A 14,297-nucleotide genomic window follows, 5' to 3' on the forward strand; every position below is an offset into this window, starting at 1 on the left:
AAAACCACCACCTCAGCTGATGTCCATTGGATGTGAATCGAAATGACTTCCCACGTTCCCAAGAATCAAATGTCGATCCAAAAGAGGCTGCTTTAGAACCTTAACAGATTATCATAACAAGAGTAACTTAAGAGTTAAGCTAGCTTTGCAGAAATGTGTCTATTAGTTTACAACAATAATAAGTTCACTCGATGAAGTAACTAACTAGAATGTTAAGGTGATTGGTGAGGTTTGATACATGTCAGCTATCTTTAGGTATGTCAGGCATACGACATATTCATTTTACCTGCTGCAGTTCATACAACAGCACAACTATTCTGAGCCCCTGCCATGTGCCTGGAGAAGGCTTTTCCCAAACAGAGCAAAGATATCACATTTAGATGTGGAACTATAGATGATATTGTTTGACACTGTTTGTAGAGTGGAGTTTGAGATAGGGGATGGGATAGGAGATCAGTTGGTAATAGCCTTAGGAGTGGTTCTAGGCTTTACCATACAAGCATTTACTCTTTACTGTCTGACAGAAAAGAAACAACCTCATCAGATTGCGGCTGCTCAGAAGTAAAACACATGAGGATATGCAGTGAAGCATAAAAAATATATAATGGTTCCTTCTGTTTCGTATTGTCCAAAAACAGATGCATAGTTTTGCATCTAACAGCATGGTTTGCACACTAGGTAAAACTCATGCACTAGAAAACTTCATTTGTAGAGCATATTCATCATGTAGAAAAATCAAACGCACGAAAAGTGGGATCACACCCACCATCGTATCATCCACAACTCCACATGAATTGCCAAGTACTCCTTCCATTTCAAATTATGACACGTTTTTGGGTTTTCTAGATACATCGCCTTAACTATATATATCCAGACATAGTGTACACCTAAGTACATAGGTTCCTGTTTGGAACCCCTAGAGATATTAGTTAGCTAGCTAACAAATTGTTAGCTGGGTTGAGTCAGCTAATGAACTAATTGTTAGCTGTGAGTTAGCTAACAAATAATTGGGATATTAGCTGTGGGTGTTTGAAACCTATACAACTAATTTTAGCAGTATTAGCTCTAGAGGTTCCAAACAGGGTCATAGCAAACACTATGCATCTAGAAAAGCAAAATGTCTTAGAGTTTGGAATAGAGGGAGAGTAATTGGTAGCGATTGTCTCCAGCAATCCAAATTGCATTAGCTATCATGCAAAAACATTAGCAGCAAGACAAAATTGTAAAGGCCAATTATACCTCAGTAATCTATAACGATTGGTGTCGCCATGGAGGCTTCATCTATAGAAACTTCAGCAATTGCATCTGAATGGGTGTTATTTAGCACCGGCATCTCCTTCTCTCTCCAAATTGCATGAACTTCATCAGTTCGGAATCTTTGTGTAAATGTCGACTCCTCAAGGGGAGTGGTCATGCCATGTGCATATGCCAGTAAACCAGTATATGCAATCATTGCCCCATTGTCTATACAATAGCGGTCATCAGTTGCAAACAGCCTACCCCCTCTTTCTGAGCACATAATCTTCATCATCTCCTGTAAACGTTCGTTGCAACCGACGCCACCAACAATAAGAACGTCCTTTGAATCACAGTGTGCCATGGCACTTTCAGTAATTTCGACAAGCATGGCAAAGATAGTTTCCTGAGAAATTAGGACTTTCATCAGTGTCACTGTCAAGAAAGCATAACCAATTATTATCCACAAGGGGGAAAAGTTTAAGAGCATGCAAGTACCTGCAATGAGTAGCATAGGTCCGCAGGTGTGCACTCATTATTTTTAAGCTTTTCAATCGCCGCAGCTTCAATAAAGCTCAATATGCCACTAAATGACACATCCATACTCTTCACAACATAAGGGACATCAATGAATTGTTCTCCCTTCTTTGCAAGCTGGACAAGGAAAATAAATATGGAAAATTAAGAAACCAAACTCAAGGATGAGAAAAGAATGCGCCATATTGTACAAAAACATAAATCTGTTCAAGCTTCAAAGTGAAAATGTCTTCAAAAACAAAACAAAAATGAAAGAAAAATGCTAATGGTGACAGCTAATACAATGATGGAGGTAGAATGGTAGATAACAATACCATGTGGAACTACTTCAGAAGTAGTCTCTTGAAAGATTCACACAGACATAATCTATAGTGTCAACAATGTTAATAATAGTATCGAAGTTCAATCTTAACATAGGCCAATCAAATGGGGACTTCCTGGGATTATCCTATAAGCTCAAGCCCTATGTATCCAGGGATAAAATGTGAAGGCTTCCAGGGCTCAAAAGCTTATTGTCCATCCATCTACACGACCACTCAAATAATTTAGCACATACAGCCAACCAAACACCATTCAACACATGCAGCCCTACTTCAGACAGTCAGCTAAATTTAGTCTCAATTTATTCGAATAAAGGTTTGAGAAAAAGGAACATATATAGAATGAAGCTAATTATGACCCCATACTAGTCAAAGTGCTTAAACGACCAAACAACCCATTGGATACATTTGACCTGGCCGTGATACAATAAATGTTCATCAGCTGTATGTAAAAAGATAAGTTCTGTTGGCTGATTGTATGAGTTGGCAAAATAAGAGTAAGAGATAGTGTTTGGCTACCTACATGTGTTAGTTTAAAAGAAAACAAGGAAACATAAGTGATTGCATAGACTGAATAAATCTATGGTGAACTTCATTATGCAAGCAATGCCACTCTGCCTCATATTCTGCTCTAACTTAAAGGCTTCAGTCATATTGCCTGCCTTACAAACAGTAGATATGATGGAGTTGTAAGTAATATTGTTTGGTACAATTCCTCTGCTCGTCATCTCAGCAAATGCCTGATAAGCCTCATTCACGTAATCTAATCGGCTTAGGCCATTAATATATGCTGAGAAGGCAATAAAATCAGTCTGCAAACCAATTTTGCCCATATCATCCTAGCATTTCAGTGCGCCAACTGCATTACCGTCTCTGAAGTATGCATCCAAGCTGATAGTAAATGATGTACTTAGACAATATCCTTTGCTAACCATGTGCTCTAAAAGAAGCTGTGCCTCATCAAGTCTTACTTGATTGCAGAGTCCCATTATCAAGTAATTAAAAGTAGACGAGGATGGTGCCAGTCCTAACTTGTTCATAATTCTATACAGTTCAGAAGCTTCTTCGTGGAGTCCCTCCTTACTATAAGCAGCGATCAATGCATTAAATCCAGTAACACGCAATGGAACACCCTGCTCAATAGCACCAAGCAGAAGCTCCCAGGCATCATCCAATCGATGATCCCAACAAAGCCTACAGACCAACATATCCAACCCATCAGCCGACATATGTGAACTAAACATGTCATGGTCATGGACTAACTGGGCAGCATACCCGAACTTGTGAGCTCTAGCAACAATAATGTTGAAGGTGCAGGAGTCTGGCACTAATCCCCTCGCTTGCATCTCCCTATAGGCTGCACTGGCCTGATCCATCTGTCCACTCTTTGCATATCCATCAATCCAAACATTGAACGTGATTGTATTTACTTGGATCCCCACCTGGGCCATTTGATCGAACAGCCTCCTTGCTTCTGGCATCCTCCCCTCATAGCATTTTTATAAGGAGCAATGTTGTATATTTGCAATAATGCCATGATATACATCCTATAAGATCAATGGCATCGGGTATACTTAATCAAACTAGGATGGTGGCAGGCCTGTGTCCCTTTCCTCCGTAAGTTTATACAAGTTCACTTGTCACATCTATATGAATGAAGAACTTAAGCTAAAGTTCGTTTTTTATTTAGTTTCGTGCTATTTGACGATGTACTTTATATACTTAAAATACTTTTGTCAATAAAATTATGTTTGACACTTTTAATCTGATGGGTAGTTGGTACAGACCAAATCACAATGGATATAGTGGTGGAGAAAGGAAATGTCGATGTTGGCAATACTGCTGAACCATCGTATGAGGTTGTGGCTAGAAGTGGTTGTTCAGCACAATTGTCAACTAATGACACCGATGAACATGAATTGGGTAAGTGCTATTATCAATTACAAAAAACTAAGGTCTGCATAATAAATATTTGTTTGACACTTAATTCTTCTCTTGTGCGCCATATATATAGAGAGCGAGGATAGTAAGGTCAGTGTTGGTAATGCTGCAAAACAATCACACGATGTTGTGGGAGTAGGCATTGACTGTATTTTCAATCATGTAAAAGTGTCAACTGAAGCCGATCTTGGGCCACAACCGGGTAGGCTCTCTTATCTACACTCCTAAATGTAAATATTGTCTTATGAGTACTCCTAACAATGCTTTTGTCAAGATACTTATGTTTCATTCACTCCTCATACAGATGTGATACACCTGACATCTTTGGATGTTCCAAATGAATCAAGTCAAATAAGTTCTGATGCGGATATGGTAAAGCAGAACCAACAAGATGCTTTGGACACACTTATTAGAATATCACAACATAAGAAACCAAAGAAATTGAATGTAGCTCGAGTTGTCTCTGAAGGTAATTTTTTTGTTCTTGCCTTATTGCATCTTATTGGTTTTCGCATATATCATTTGCTTATTAAGTATAATATTTTTCATTGTATAGATTATAAGTGCACCCCAGAAGATGTTCAGCTTATTGAATACATTAAAACATTACCGGGGAAACAAGTTGTGGTGAACATCGACAGCGCATGGTTAAATAGAAATGATATGGAATGTCTTTTTCATGGTGACATGCAATTGTCTGACAAAGTAAGTACATTTGTATGTCCATATTATATACAGTAATAAATTATATATATTTATAATTATCATATTATACAGTATGGTATACATATTTAAAGCTAGCATGTATATTTGATCTGTTAATTGTATTCTTTTGGTGTACAGGCCCTCAATGCATATATACACTGTATTAGGGGTGAAGAGCATTTACTTCATAGAGAAGGTGGAAAGGTCTTCTTGGAGAACACATTCATTTCCAGTCTGCTTAAGCGTGATGGCGACCCTAAGGTGCTCTTAAATTGTAAGGAAGACACAATTGAACAAAGGGTGGACAACTATTTACAGTCTGACATGGTTGACCTAAAACTCATCTCATTTTTAATATATGTAATATGTAATATATTGGTGCACAATACTTACAAATTAATGTTAATGTATGTTCTATGAAGGTGTTCCTTCCAATGAATATAGAAGATTTTCACTGGTACCTAGCAGTTCTGAATGCAAAAAAAAGTGAGGTACATGTACTCGATTCTATGGGACAACAAATAACGGATCGCCGAGACCTTTATACTACAGTGAGTAATCATTTCTTTTATATTATGATTATTTCATCATTACATTATTTGTTATCTATAAATCTTGATATGTTTTATATATACACATAGTTAAAAGGTCTAGAAAGACAGATTAAACTTGCAGCAAAACATAAAGAGCTTTACCAAGGCAAGTGGTCGAACCTTGATGTTGCATCATGGCCAGTTATAGAGAAGATCACAACACAAATGCAAACCGATGGGTAAAATTCATGTGACCACAACTCTACAAAATTGGTTTTATTTATTTTCATATATACATAGAAACTCACCTGATCTGTTAAATTTCATATTAGGGTATCTTGCGGGCTATGGATGATAAACTATATGGAATACTGGACAGGATCCTCCCTATCTGATAACGTAACTCAGGTAGAGGACGTATATTTATTTATAGGAACAATGTTTCTTTTGTTTTAATTTATATTTATATACTTGCAGGATGATATAACAATGTTTAGGTTTAAGCTACCTGCAATATTATGGGACTCGAGATTAAACACAAAGAAAGGACATCAAAATCTTGACCACAATGTGGATGAAGATGGAGAGAGTTCAAGTGATGTTCAAATAATCGATACTCCATGTGAGTTATCTAAATCGTCAAATACATCACATCAGATTGAACCATATATATCTCCATATGTTCTGCCTGCTAAAGTAACATCAACAAACACGCAAGAACTGATGTTTGTATTATGCACATATATCATGGGGATAGACAACGACAAATATTTAAAGTAAGTTAATTCTCATTTCATATAGTATATGCATGGTAAATATTCAACACATATGTACTTGATTTAACTATAAAAACAATTGTTCATTTAATAGGAAACATTGGATTCAGAGCACTAAACCTTATCCAATTTCTTTAAGTCTTCAAAAACTTAAAGATATATTGGATGTAAATAAGCCGATGGATACAGATTGTTTTAACATGGCTGTTCGGATGATCGCATGCAATGATTCCTTGTTCTTGTTGGAAGACAAATACCACTACATGGATCTACAGTTCTGTGTAAGTTCAAGTAATTAGTCTTTATTCATATAAGTGTGTTCATTATATAATTATTTTACTAACAAAAAGTAGTCCATAACTAAATTTGGTCGAGACCCTCGCCTTCGTGCAAAGCCAGATATCAACATGTTGGCAAAATTATTAGAATGTTGGCCTGACATGGAGTACGATGTTTCAGATTGCAAACAAGTAAGCTATACTCTTCATCATTTTTGTAATCTTGTTTTTTCTCTTACTTGAACTATTTTTTTAACTTGCAGATTCTATTGCCCTTTTCTTTCTTGGGTCACTTCACCTTATATGTACTTAACATGGACACTAGAAGCATCTATATAATGGACTCCATGCCTATACCATCATGGTTTAAGGGTGATCATCCTAGCATGCATTATATTCATAATATACATTATATTGCCAATAATATGAATGCTGCCATGGAATTGGCCAATCCTACATGGAAAGACGATATTTATATGTGGCGTCGTATAGTACCAACATGGGTTCCAAGAACATTAAACTGGTATTTTTTTAACCCGAACAACTTATTAATTTTGTCTACATATATGTAACAACGTATTATTTTAATTTGTAGGGATTTATCTGGCTTTCTTGTTATCAACTTTATGCACGATTGGAATGGTATAAGGTTACCCTGCATTTGCACTGTGAGTACCCAATTTGTTCTAATACTTTGTCAATATTGTTCTTCTATAATTGATTATTAATCGTGTTCTATGATATGTAATAATGAATGTGCAGAATGGGAATGACCTGAGGACCAAATTCTTAGTAGAATTATTGAAGTACAAGGACAATGAATCCAAAGACAACATTCCAGAAGAAATACAAGAAATTATTAGGCACATCAGATAGATATGATTTTATTTGTAATGATACTCAACTTATTATCCTAATTAATTTTATTGTCTTTTAGGTTCGTAGTATCGTTAGGAACATTTGCCAACATATATTTTAGTTATATGTTGCACATATGAAGGCAGTTCAGTTTTCTGTACTTTCAAAGATGCATTGGTGTTTTAGAAGCTTCAGCTTATCCTACTGTAATACTGTGCTTAAAAGACTCCTATGGGTTTCCATCTTTTTATTGGAAACGAAGTACCATATTATTGTACTGTACAGTGACTTACAGGTATGGAGGGTTAGGGCTCATCGCACCTTCTAGCTTCGTGAGTCAAATGATTTTATAATTATTTCCTTTCTATGCTTATGTTCTTATATTTTGTGCTAAGCTGAACGGTGCTTGGTTGTAGTGAGCACAAAGGGATCTTTCTAGCTTACTCGAGGTAGCAGGCAACTGGCGACTGGTGAAACCACAGACTGGTGCCACCAAAGTGGAAGAAATACACTCAAAGAACCATCCTGTCAGTCTCCTTGTCATAGAGCATTCACCTTTTCTTGCAGGTAACTTGGGCTCGACTTACTGACACGAGCAATAGTCTGATAACGCTACAAGACACCGATGTGCAATGGTCGCCGCCCTCTTTGGGATTATGCAGAGGTCAGAGAAACAAATAGCTATATTTTTCAAAGAAAAGAAAAAAATAAGAACAGGTATCCTACTGTCTCCATTCACTTATATGATTTATGATGTTAGGAACAACTAGATAGTGTTGCCGGCAAAGCACCAATACTATCACCAAATATTATTGCCCAACTTACTATAAGCAACACATAATCTTATTCTTGTAATTTCCTAAATCCTAACGAATAGGAAAAGAGGGCCACCCAACTTACAAAGTCTTTTTTGTTTGCATAGGATTATCTGTAATTCTGAATGAAAATTTGTGTGGCACCGTTGAACAGCTAAAGCTAAGCAGGGGGTGCCTTGCCTTCTCGCTCTCTGTTACAAGCCTACAAGACTGATCAATTATACCATCCAGGTGGCAATTGGAACGGTGTCCATCTGCTACCAATCCAATTTTTCTGCTAATTTGTTTTCCTATCATGGAATAGTTTGATGTTGTGCTAAAATAATTTATGTACACCTTTCTTCCTTCATGGCCTTGATGTTCTTACCTTCAAGAGCATATTGTCTGCTTATACGTGATAATATGGTTGCTATTTGTTCATCATTCATGAATAGAATGTTCACATGAGCTTACCAGTACAATTAATCTAACCAAAGGGTTATATCTTTCTTGCTTTTGGATCTGGACTTACTAAATCTTAATTATTAATTTATATGGCTCGTGTACCCTCTTTTGTAGTTGTGGAGTCCAAGGACAGAAGGATCTCAGTTGCTTTAGCATTTGCTGGTCATCAAGAAGGTGATGTTGTTGTCTCCTCACTCACTAAACTCTCTACTTGTCTCGTCACCATTTCACTGCATGGCATGGCATTCAACTTTCAAATAATACAATTTATGCATTCAAGTATATGGAACAATCTGAAATCACCAAATGTAATCCACCAGAGGTGGTTAGAAAATGCCAAAAAGGACCAAACAGGAATATGAAAGGCTTCAAAATGTAGTCCCCTTTACTGTGACTACATTCTTATTTTTAAGATTTGAAGGATATTCACTTCATATGCCCTTTACACAAAAGGAACCATTTAGGTCCAAGCTATCAACAATAAGGACCTTAGGCAGTGTAACCCTGATTCTAATGTTAATACTTTGAGAATTAAACTGGTTTACAATATCATCGTATTCCTGTTTGGTACACTTGGTAATTTCAGATTGTTCTCCCAAAGCTGCTTGTAGCCTCCAAACCTGAAAGTGGGAAAGGGGAAGTTAATGTTTGCGATGATGTGAACCAAACATGAATATGAAAGGCTCCAAAATATAGTCCCCTTTGCCATGATTGCATTCTGATTCAAAATGTTTGGTGGTTTCAGTACATTCTAGATGTTTCCCACTTGATAATCTTTGTTTTCTAACAGAAAAATGTTCTGTACCAATGCATGTGCCTCTAAGGCCTTGGCAGCAACAAGGCTATGGAAATTCTGATGTAGGTAAGTCATTTTCTGTTCTTTATCATTGCCGAATTCATGATCTATCATCTACAGTCAATGAAGTACTGATATTCACAATTTAAATTGCTTCAGTAACAATAGGTTTCAAAACAGTAAGTGAAAGAATTTGATGTAATGAAACAATAGACTGATGTAGAATATGCTGAAAGGGTTGTATGTTTTAAACTTGATATTTATCTTGTTCCTGTTTTGAACGCTTAGTTAGCTTGGTTGATCTGATCCAGATTCTAAACCATAAGGACTGCTTTTGCATTTTTGGGTAAATGAAAAGATAATCTAAATGAAGTTTTTCAAGTTTTCTTATTGTCAAACTAACCACACTTGGCGTGCGATGCTGCGTTAATAAAATTATTTTTGAACCATCTCATACTAATTTCACAGCTCTTTTCCACCCTGCATCTGCCCTCATTTGGATGATTACAAGTTTGTTATGAGATCATGCCTGGTAACCAGAGTTTTTACATGTATGCATTAAGAACTCTGCTATGGATGTACATTTGCTTCAAATGTGGTAGTCTTATCTGAGTTTTGGACCTTGAGTCTTTCATTTTAAAGTTCATATCCTTTCATTAACAATTTCCAGAAAATTAAGTCAATAAGTCCTTGTTATCTCTTTTTTCCTGACCTTGTCATATGAAATCCTCCTGCTTGTTAGGTATGACGGTGATTCAACTATTGGCCATAGATTATACACAGAAGACGTAACAGTTAATTTTAAGCATAATTGGATGGGAAAGGGTGACCGTTTGACAAAACCAGTTACCAATATTTACTGGGAAACAGTTGCAACTAACCTTGACGAGTTTCTTGAAATATCAGTAAGGGCTTCTGCTTATATTTTTATTGTATTTGACATAAGATGTTGACAGGAGAAGTTATCCAGAAAGGGTCGTGCTGAATCTATTAACAGTGGATGCCACGCCGCGAGTGACTGTGAGTGGAGCTCCTGCGGACGCCGATCCGCCATCACCGTGGCAAAGAAGGAGCCTGCTCGGCCCTCCGGTGCGCCTGCTCCGCTCGACGCAGGCGACGGTGACCGGTGGATGCCACGCCGCGAGTGACGGTGGGTGCCGCCCCACTCTGCGCTCCCGCGGTTCGAATCCCAGCCACAGGTCACGCTCCTCCCCCTCCCAGTTAGCGTAAGCGGGCGACGGACGACAGTAAACTATTATTAACTGAGATCATTGTCCTAATAAATGTTAGTATTTGTGCAAGTTGAGTGTGCTGCATTGAAATCATCAACTTGTTCTTATGACCGCTATGGACGTCGTAATAATCAGAAATAAAAAAGGTTCTTTTTATATGTTGCCATAGTTTTATTTATTTGTTGAATTCCTGCATCACTTAAAAGTCTGTTTTACAGTTAGTTTGTATTGGCAATTCCTTATAATTTTTCCATTTCTGCCTCTTGTATTTTTAGACTCTAGGCCGTGGAGAGAAATTGAGTGAACTCCAAGACAAGACTTCTGAGCTATATATTCAGGTACATGATCCCTTATGAACGTACAGAGTTATGTGCTTCTTTTCCTTCTATAATGGAATGTGTAATTCAGGCCCAGCAGTTCAAGAAACAGGGAGTGAAGATTCGCAGGAAGACATGGTTACAGAACATGAAAATTAAGTTGGTGATTCTTGGAATCCTTTTGCTCCTTGTAATCATAGTATGGGTATCTGTTTGTCAGGGCTTTGACTGCACCAAGCATGAAACATAATAGAAATGGTACAACACTGCTCCCTCCATTTTAAATTATAACATGTTTTGGCTTTTTTTTAGATCTATAGTTATGTCTAGACACATAGTTAAAGCTATAAATTCAGAAATGCTAAAACATTTTATAATTTAGGACAGAGGATAGTACTAGCTTGGAGCTGTGATTGTTGTGTTCCAAACAGCCATTGGTTCACGAGATTGTTCCTCTAACGAACAAAAGTATTGTATGAAATTTGGGCACGTTGATTGTTGTGTGCTGTTTTATGGCCTCACCCTTTAACTGAACACAAGTAGTGCCTGACTTTTACTTCACTGTAATATAGTTTAAAAGCATATCTCGTTTTTGTTCATGGTTGGAATTTACTACCTTTCCAGGATTCCTTTGCCACAATGGGTTCTTGAGGAGATGGATAAGGTTCCGGACCTGTCATATACCAATAGATACTAGAAGAGAAACAGAGAATACATATCACTGGGATGTGATATTCTTCCTGTTCTGAAAGGAAGATCACCTATGCAAGCTTACTCCGACTTCATGAGAAGCTTCCGCAATACTTTCGAAGATTACCTTGGGGCCATAGTAACAGTTTGTATTCTCCCTGTTTTTAAAACACATAAGATTAATTCTGAACAAGATCTGATGGTTGCTGGTGGCTGATCCACCAATTAAGCAGGCTTCTTTCAAGAGACTGATGTTGAAGCAGCAAGGAATGCGAACTACGTGGGAGTACCCCTTTGCGGTCGCAGGTGTAAACATAAAGATATTTTCCACTCTATTGTGGTTAGCTTTCACTCTTTTGATTTTATAACTATGTGTTGTTACTTGGCTGCCTTTTTTAATTGATATGCGGGATTTAACAATGATACCGATGGCGTATTGACATTGAAATCTGATCTCTTTCAGGGAGCTGTTGGGCTTTCTCAACAATAGCAGCTGTGGAAGGCATCAACCAGATTGTTACAGGCGACTTGATCTCCTTGTCTGAGCAAGAGCTTGTCGACTGTGACACTTCATACAATCAGGGGTGCAATGGAGGTCTGATGGACTATGCGTTTGAGTTCATCATCAACAATGGCGGAATCGACACCGAGAAGGATTACCCTTACAAGGGCACGGACGGACGGTGTGATGTCAACAGGGTATTTTTTTCGCTTCCATAGTTTTTCCTTGATTTTCCAAAGACCAGCAGCGTCATTTTTACTTACTGCTGATCTTGTGTGTGTGTTGGGTCCATCCATTGCAGAAAAACGCGAAGGTTGTCACTATTGACAGCTACGAAGATGTACCAGCGAACGATGAGAAGAGTCTGCAGAAGGCAGTTGCAAACCAGCCTGTCAGTGTCGCAATTGAGGCTGCTGGCACAACATTTCAGCTCTACAGCTCGGTAATTCGCGCTCACCTTGCTGCTGGGTTCATCTGTGGACCGTTTGGTTAAATTCCGAGATGAATGATTCAATCATCACTCCATGAATCATCTGCCTTTGTACTGGTGACTAATTATCATTTCCTGGCCTCAGGGTATCTTCACTGGAAGCTGTGGAACAGCGCTGGACCATGGTGTCACGGTCGTCGGCTATGGGACAGAGAACGGCAAGGACTATTGGATCATGAAGAACTCATGGGGCAGCAGCTGGGGCGAGTCCGGGTACGTGAGGATGGAGCGGAACATCAAGGCGTCCAGCGGCAAGTGCGGTATCGCGGTTGAGCCGTCATACCCGTTGAAGGAGGGCGCCAACCCGCCGAACCCTGGCCCCGGCGCCCGCCGTGTGCGACAACTACTACTCGTGCCCTGACAGCACCACCTGCTGCTGCATCTACGAGTACGGCAAGTACTGCTTCGCCTGGGGCTGCTGCCCGCTCGAGGGCGCCACCTGCTGCGACGATCACTACAGCTGCTGCCCCCATGACTACCCCATCTGCAACGTCAGGCCTCATGGTAAATGCTCGGCCCATCTCGTGATCTTCTTCAGTTAGCTACGAGATCACTGCCAGTTTCTTTCGTCATGGTAAATATATAAGTAGAGACCCAAGTTACAACGACGAAGCAACTAGTTGTACACAAAGCAAGGCAATATTATATTCTCTTCACAAGCCACTTAGCCCTTCAAACCATCATCCGTTCTTTGTTTTTTACTCCCCTAAAGTATTACAGGAGGATGCTCCAGACTCCACAGAGGTAGATGGACATCTTTTTCAGTGAGCCCTTGGCCTTTGAAGTTGTTCTAATGCAGTCACAACCTGATCCACGCCAGGCCTGCATCGTGCGTCCATCGATAAACATTGCAGCGCCAGGGTTGCCACCTTCTGAGCCGCGGGAAGGGAATACTGGGAACCCAGCCGTGAGTCCAGGACATGAATGACCCTCCTCTTGTTGGTGATGTAAGGTCTAGCCCACTCCACCAGATTGTGCTGACCGGGCGGGCGGTTCTTGTCCAGAGCGCGCTGCCCAGACAGCAGCTCCAGAAGAACCACACCGTAGCTGTACACATCGCTCTTCGCTGTCAAATGGCCTGTGTACCATGAGGTTAGCAGTATAAGTTGCCGTAAATTATACATACGCATATCATGTTGACTTCTGCTGCTGTTAGAGCATGTGCGAAATTTTGTATTGACTTGAGTATTCAGAATTTGTGTGTTGACTTGAGTGTCACAATTCCTGATTTCATGGTTGTTCGTGCATGCATTTCAACGCTAAACTTCTACTGTCACCAGTAACTTAGTTTGGAAAAAAACAAAAACGTGTTCTTTGAATTATTTCCTATCAGGCTTGAGAAAGCAATATTTAGTTTGTTTGCTTTTTTTTGTTTCAGGATGTTGCTATTGCTGCGATGGGACCGATCCAAGGACTTCCAGACTACAACTGGTTCAGACGCCGGACCTACATGCTCCGTTACTAAGATCAATCTGCCGGTGTACCATGTTTACAGTGTGCAAGGACAAAGATAAAATTTGCCTCTTACGGCGTCTGTATATCAAGGCCTCAGCACTGCACATCGCTTGCTGCGACAGAGGTTTTTTTCTTCTTCAGAATTTGTTTTATTTCTTTTCTTGCTCAGAATCCACAAATCTGCCAATAATGATAGGCAGGTTCGACTGACGTGGCTTACTTGGGTGGTCAGCCTATGTTATTTTTCTTACAATGAGTCATGACCCTTACCGTTCCATCTTTTGTTGGAAGGTTTTTACTTTGGCAAATAATTTGATGTGGCTCGTTATATGTAAAGATGGTACAATTTTAGCTTGTGCAATTTTTTTTAAA

The 14,297-nt window shown here is 39.0% G+C and overlaps 2 protein-coding genes and 1 pseudogene across 3 annotated transcripts; 2 read left to right on the top strand and 1 right to left on the bottom strand.

Annotated features, from left to right (window-relative positions):
- Positions 1-1,080: 1,080 nt before the first annotated feature.
- LOC103649632 (probable tRNA N6-adenosine threonylcarbamoyltransferase) lies at positions 1,081-1,865 on the bottom strand. The gene is made up of 2 exons (XM_020550661.3): positions 1,735-1,865; positions 1,081-1,642 (listed from the first exon to the last, which is right to left on the bottom strand). Exons 1-2 carry the CDS (start codon positions 1,837-1,839, stop codon positions 1,241-1,243), a joined length of 507 nt encoding a protein of 168 aa, XP_020406250.1. The 5' UTR covers positions 1,840-1,865; the 3' UTR covers positions 1,081-1,240.
- Positions 1,866-5,209: 3,344 nt separating this feature from the next.
- LOC103649637 (uncharacterized) lies at positions 5,210-7,243 on the top strand. 2 transcript variants are annotated; one of them, XR_002268294.1, is made up of 8 exons: positions 5,210-5,290; positions 5,381-5,511; positions 5,605-5,680; positions 5,750-6,048; positions 6,143-6,518; positions 6,590-6,849; positions 6,922-6,994; positions 7,089-7,243. XR_002268294.1 is itself a non-coding variant. In XM_020550662.1 (5 exons), exons 1-5 carry the CDS (start codon positions 5,249-5,251, stop codon positions 6,345-6,347), a joined length of 753 nt encoding a protein of 250 aa, XP_020406251.1. In that variant the 5' UTR covers positions 5,216-5,248; the 3' UTR covers positions 6,348-6,552. The 2 variants fall into 2 exon arrangements, 1 of the variants encoding a protein (XP_020406251.1); XM_020550662.1 differs by lacking the exons at positions 6,590-6,849; positions 6,922-6,994; positions 7,089-7,243 and having other exon boundaries at positions 5,216-5,290; positions 6,143-6,552.
- A 4,702-nt stretch (positions 7,244-11,945) lies between these two features.
- LOC103651730 (oryzain alpha chain-like) lies at positions 11,946-13,012 on the top strand (annotated as a pseudogene).
- The last annotated feature ends 1,285 nt before the right edge of the window (positions 13,013-14,297 follow it).

The sequence above is a fragment of the Zea mays genome, chromosome 3, assembly GCF_902167145.1.
Source record: "Zea mays cultivar B73 chromosome 3, Zm-B73-REFERENCE-NAM-5.0, whole genome shotgun sequence".
Lineage (NCBI taxonomy): Eukaryota > Viridiplantae > Streptophyta > Magnoliopsida > Poales > Poaceae > Zea > Zea mays.

What these genes read in the sequence shown, in the direction of transcription:
- LOC103649632 (XM_020550661.3), bottom strand. Translation starts at nt 1,839, where the DNA reads ATGGATGTGTCATTTAGTGGCATATTGAGCTTTATTGAAGCTGCGGCG. An exon ending in ACCTATGCTACTCATTGCAG is followed by an intron (nt 1,643 to 1,734) that starts GTACTTGCATGC and finishes CTAATTTCTCAG; the next exon opens with GAAACTATCTTTGCCATGCT.
- LOC103649637 (XM_020550662.1), top strand. Translation starts at nt 5,249, where the DNA reads ATGGGACAACAAATAACGGATCGCCGAGACCTTTATACTACA. An exon ending in ACACAAATGCAAACCGATGG is followed by an intron (nt 5,512 to 5,604) that starts GTAAAATTCATG and finishes ATTTCATATTAG; the next exon opens with GGTATCTTGCGGGCTATGGA. An exon ending in TATCTGATAACGTAACTCAG is followed by an intron (nt 5,681 to 5,749) that starts GTAGAGGACGTA and finishes ATATACTTGCAG; the next exon opens with GATGATATAACAATGTTTAG.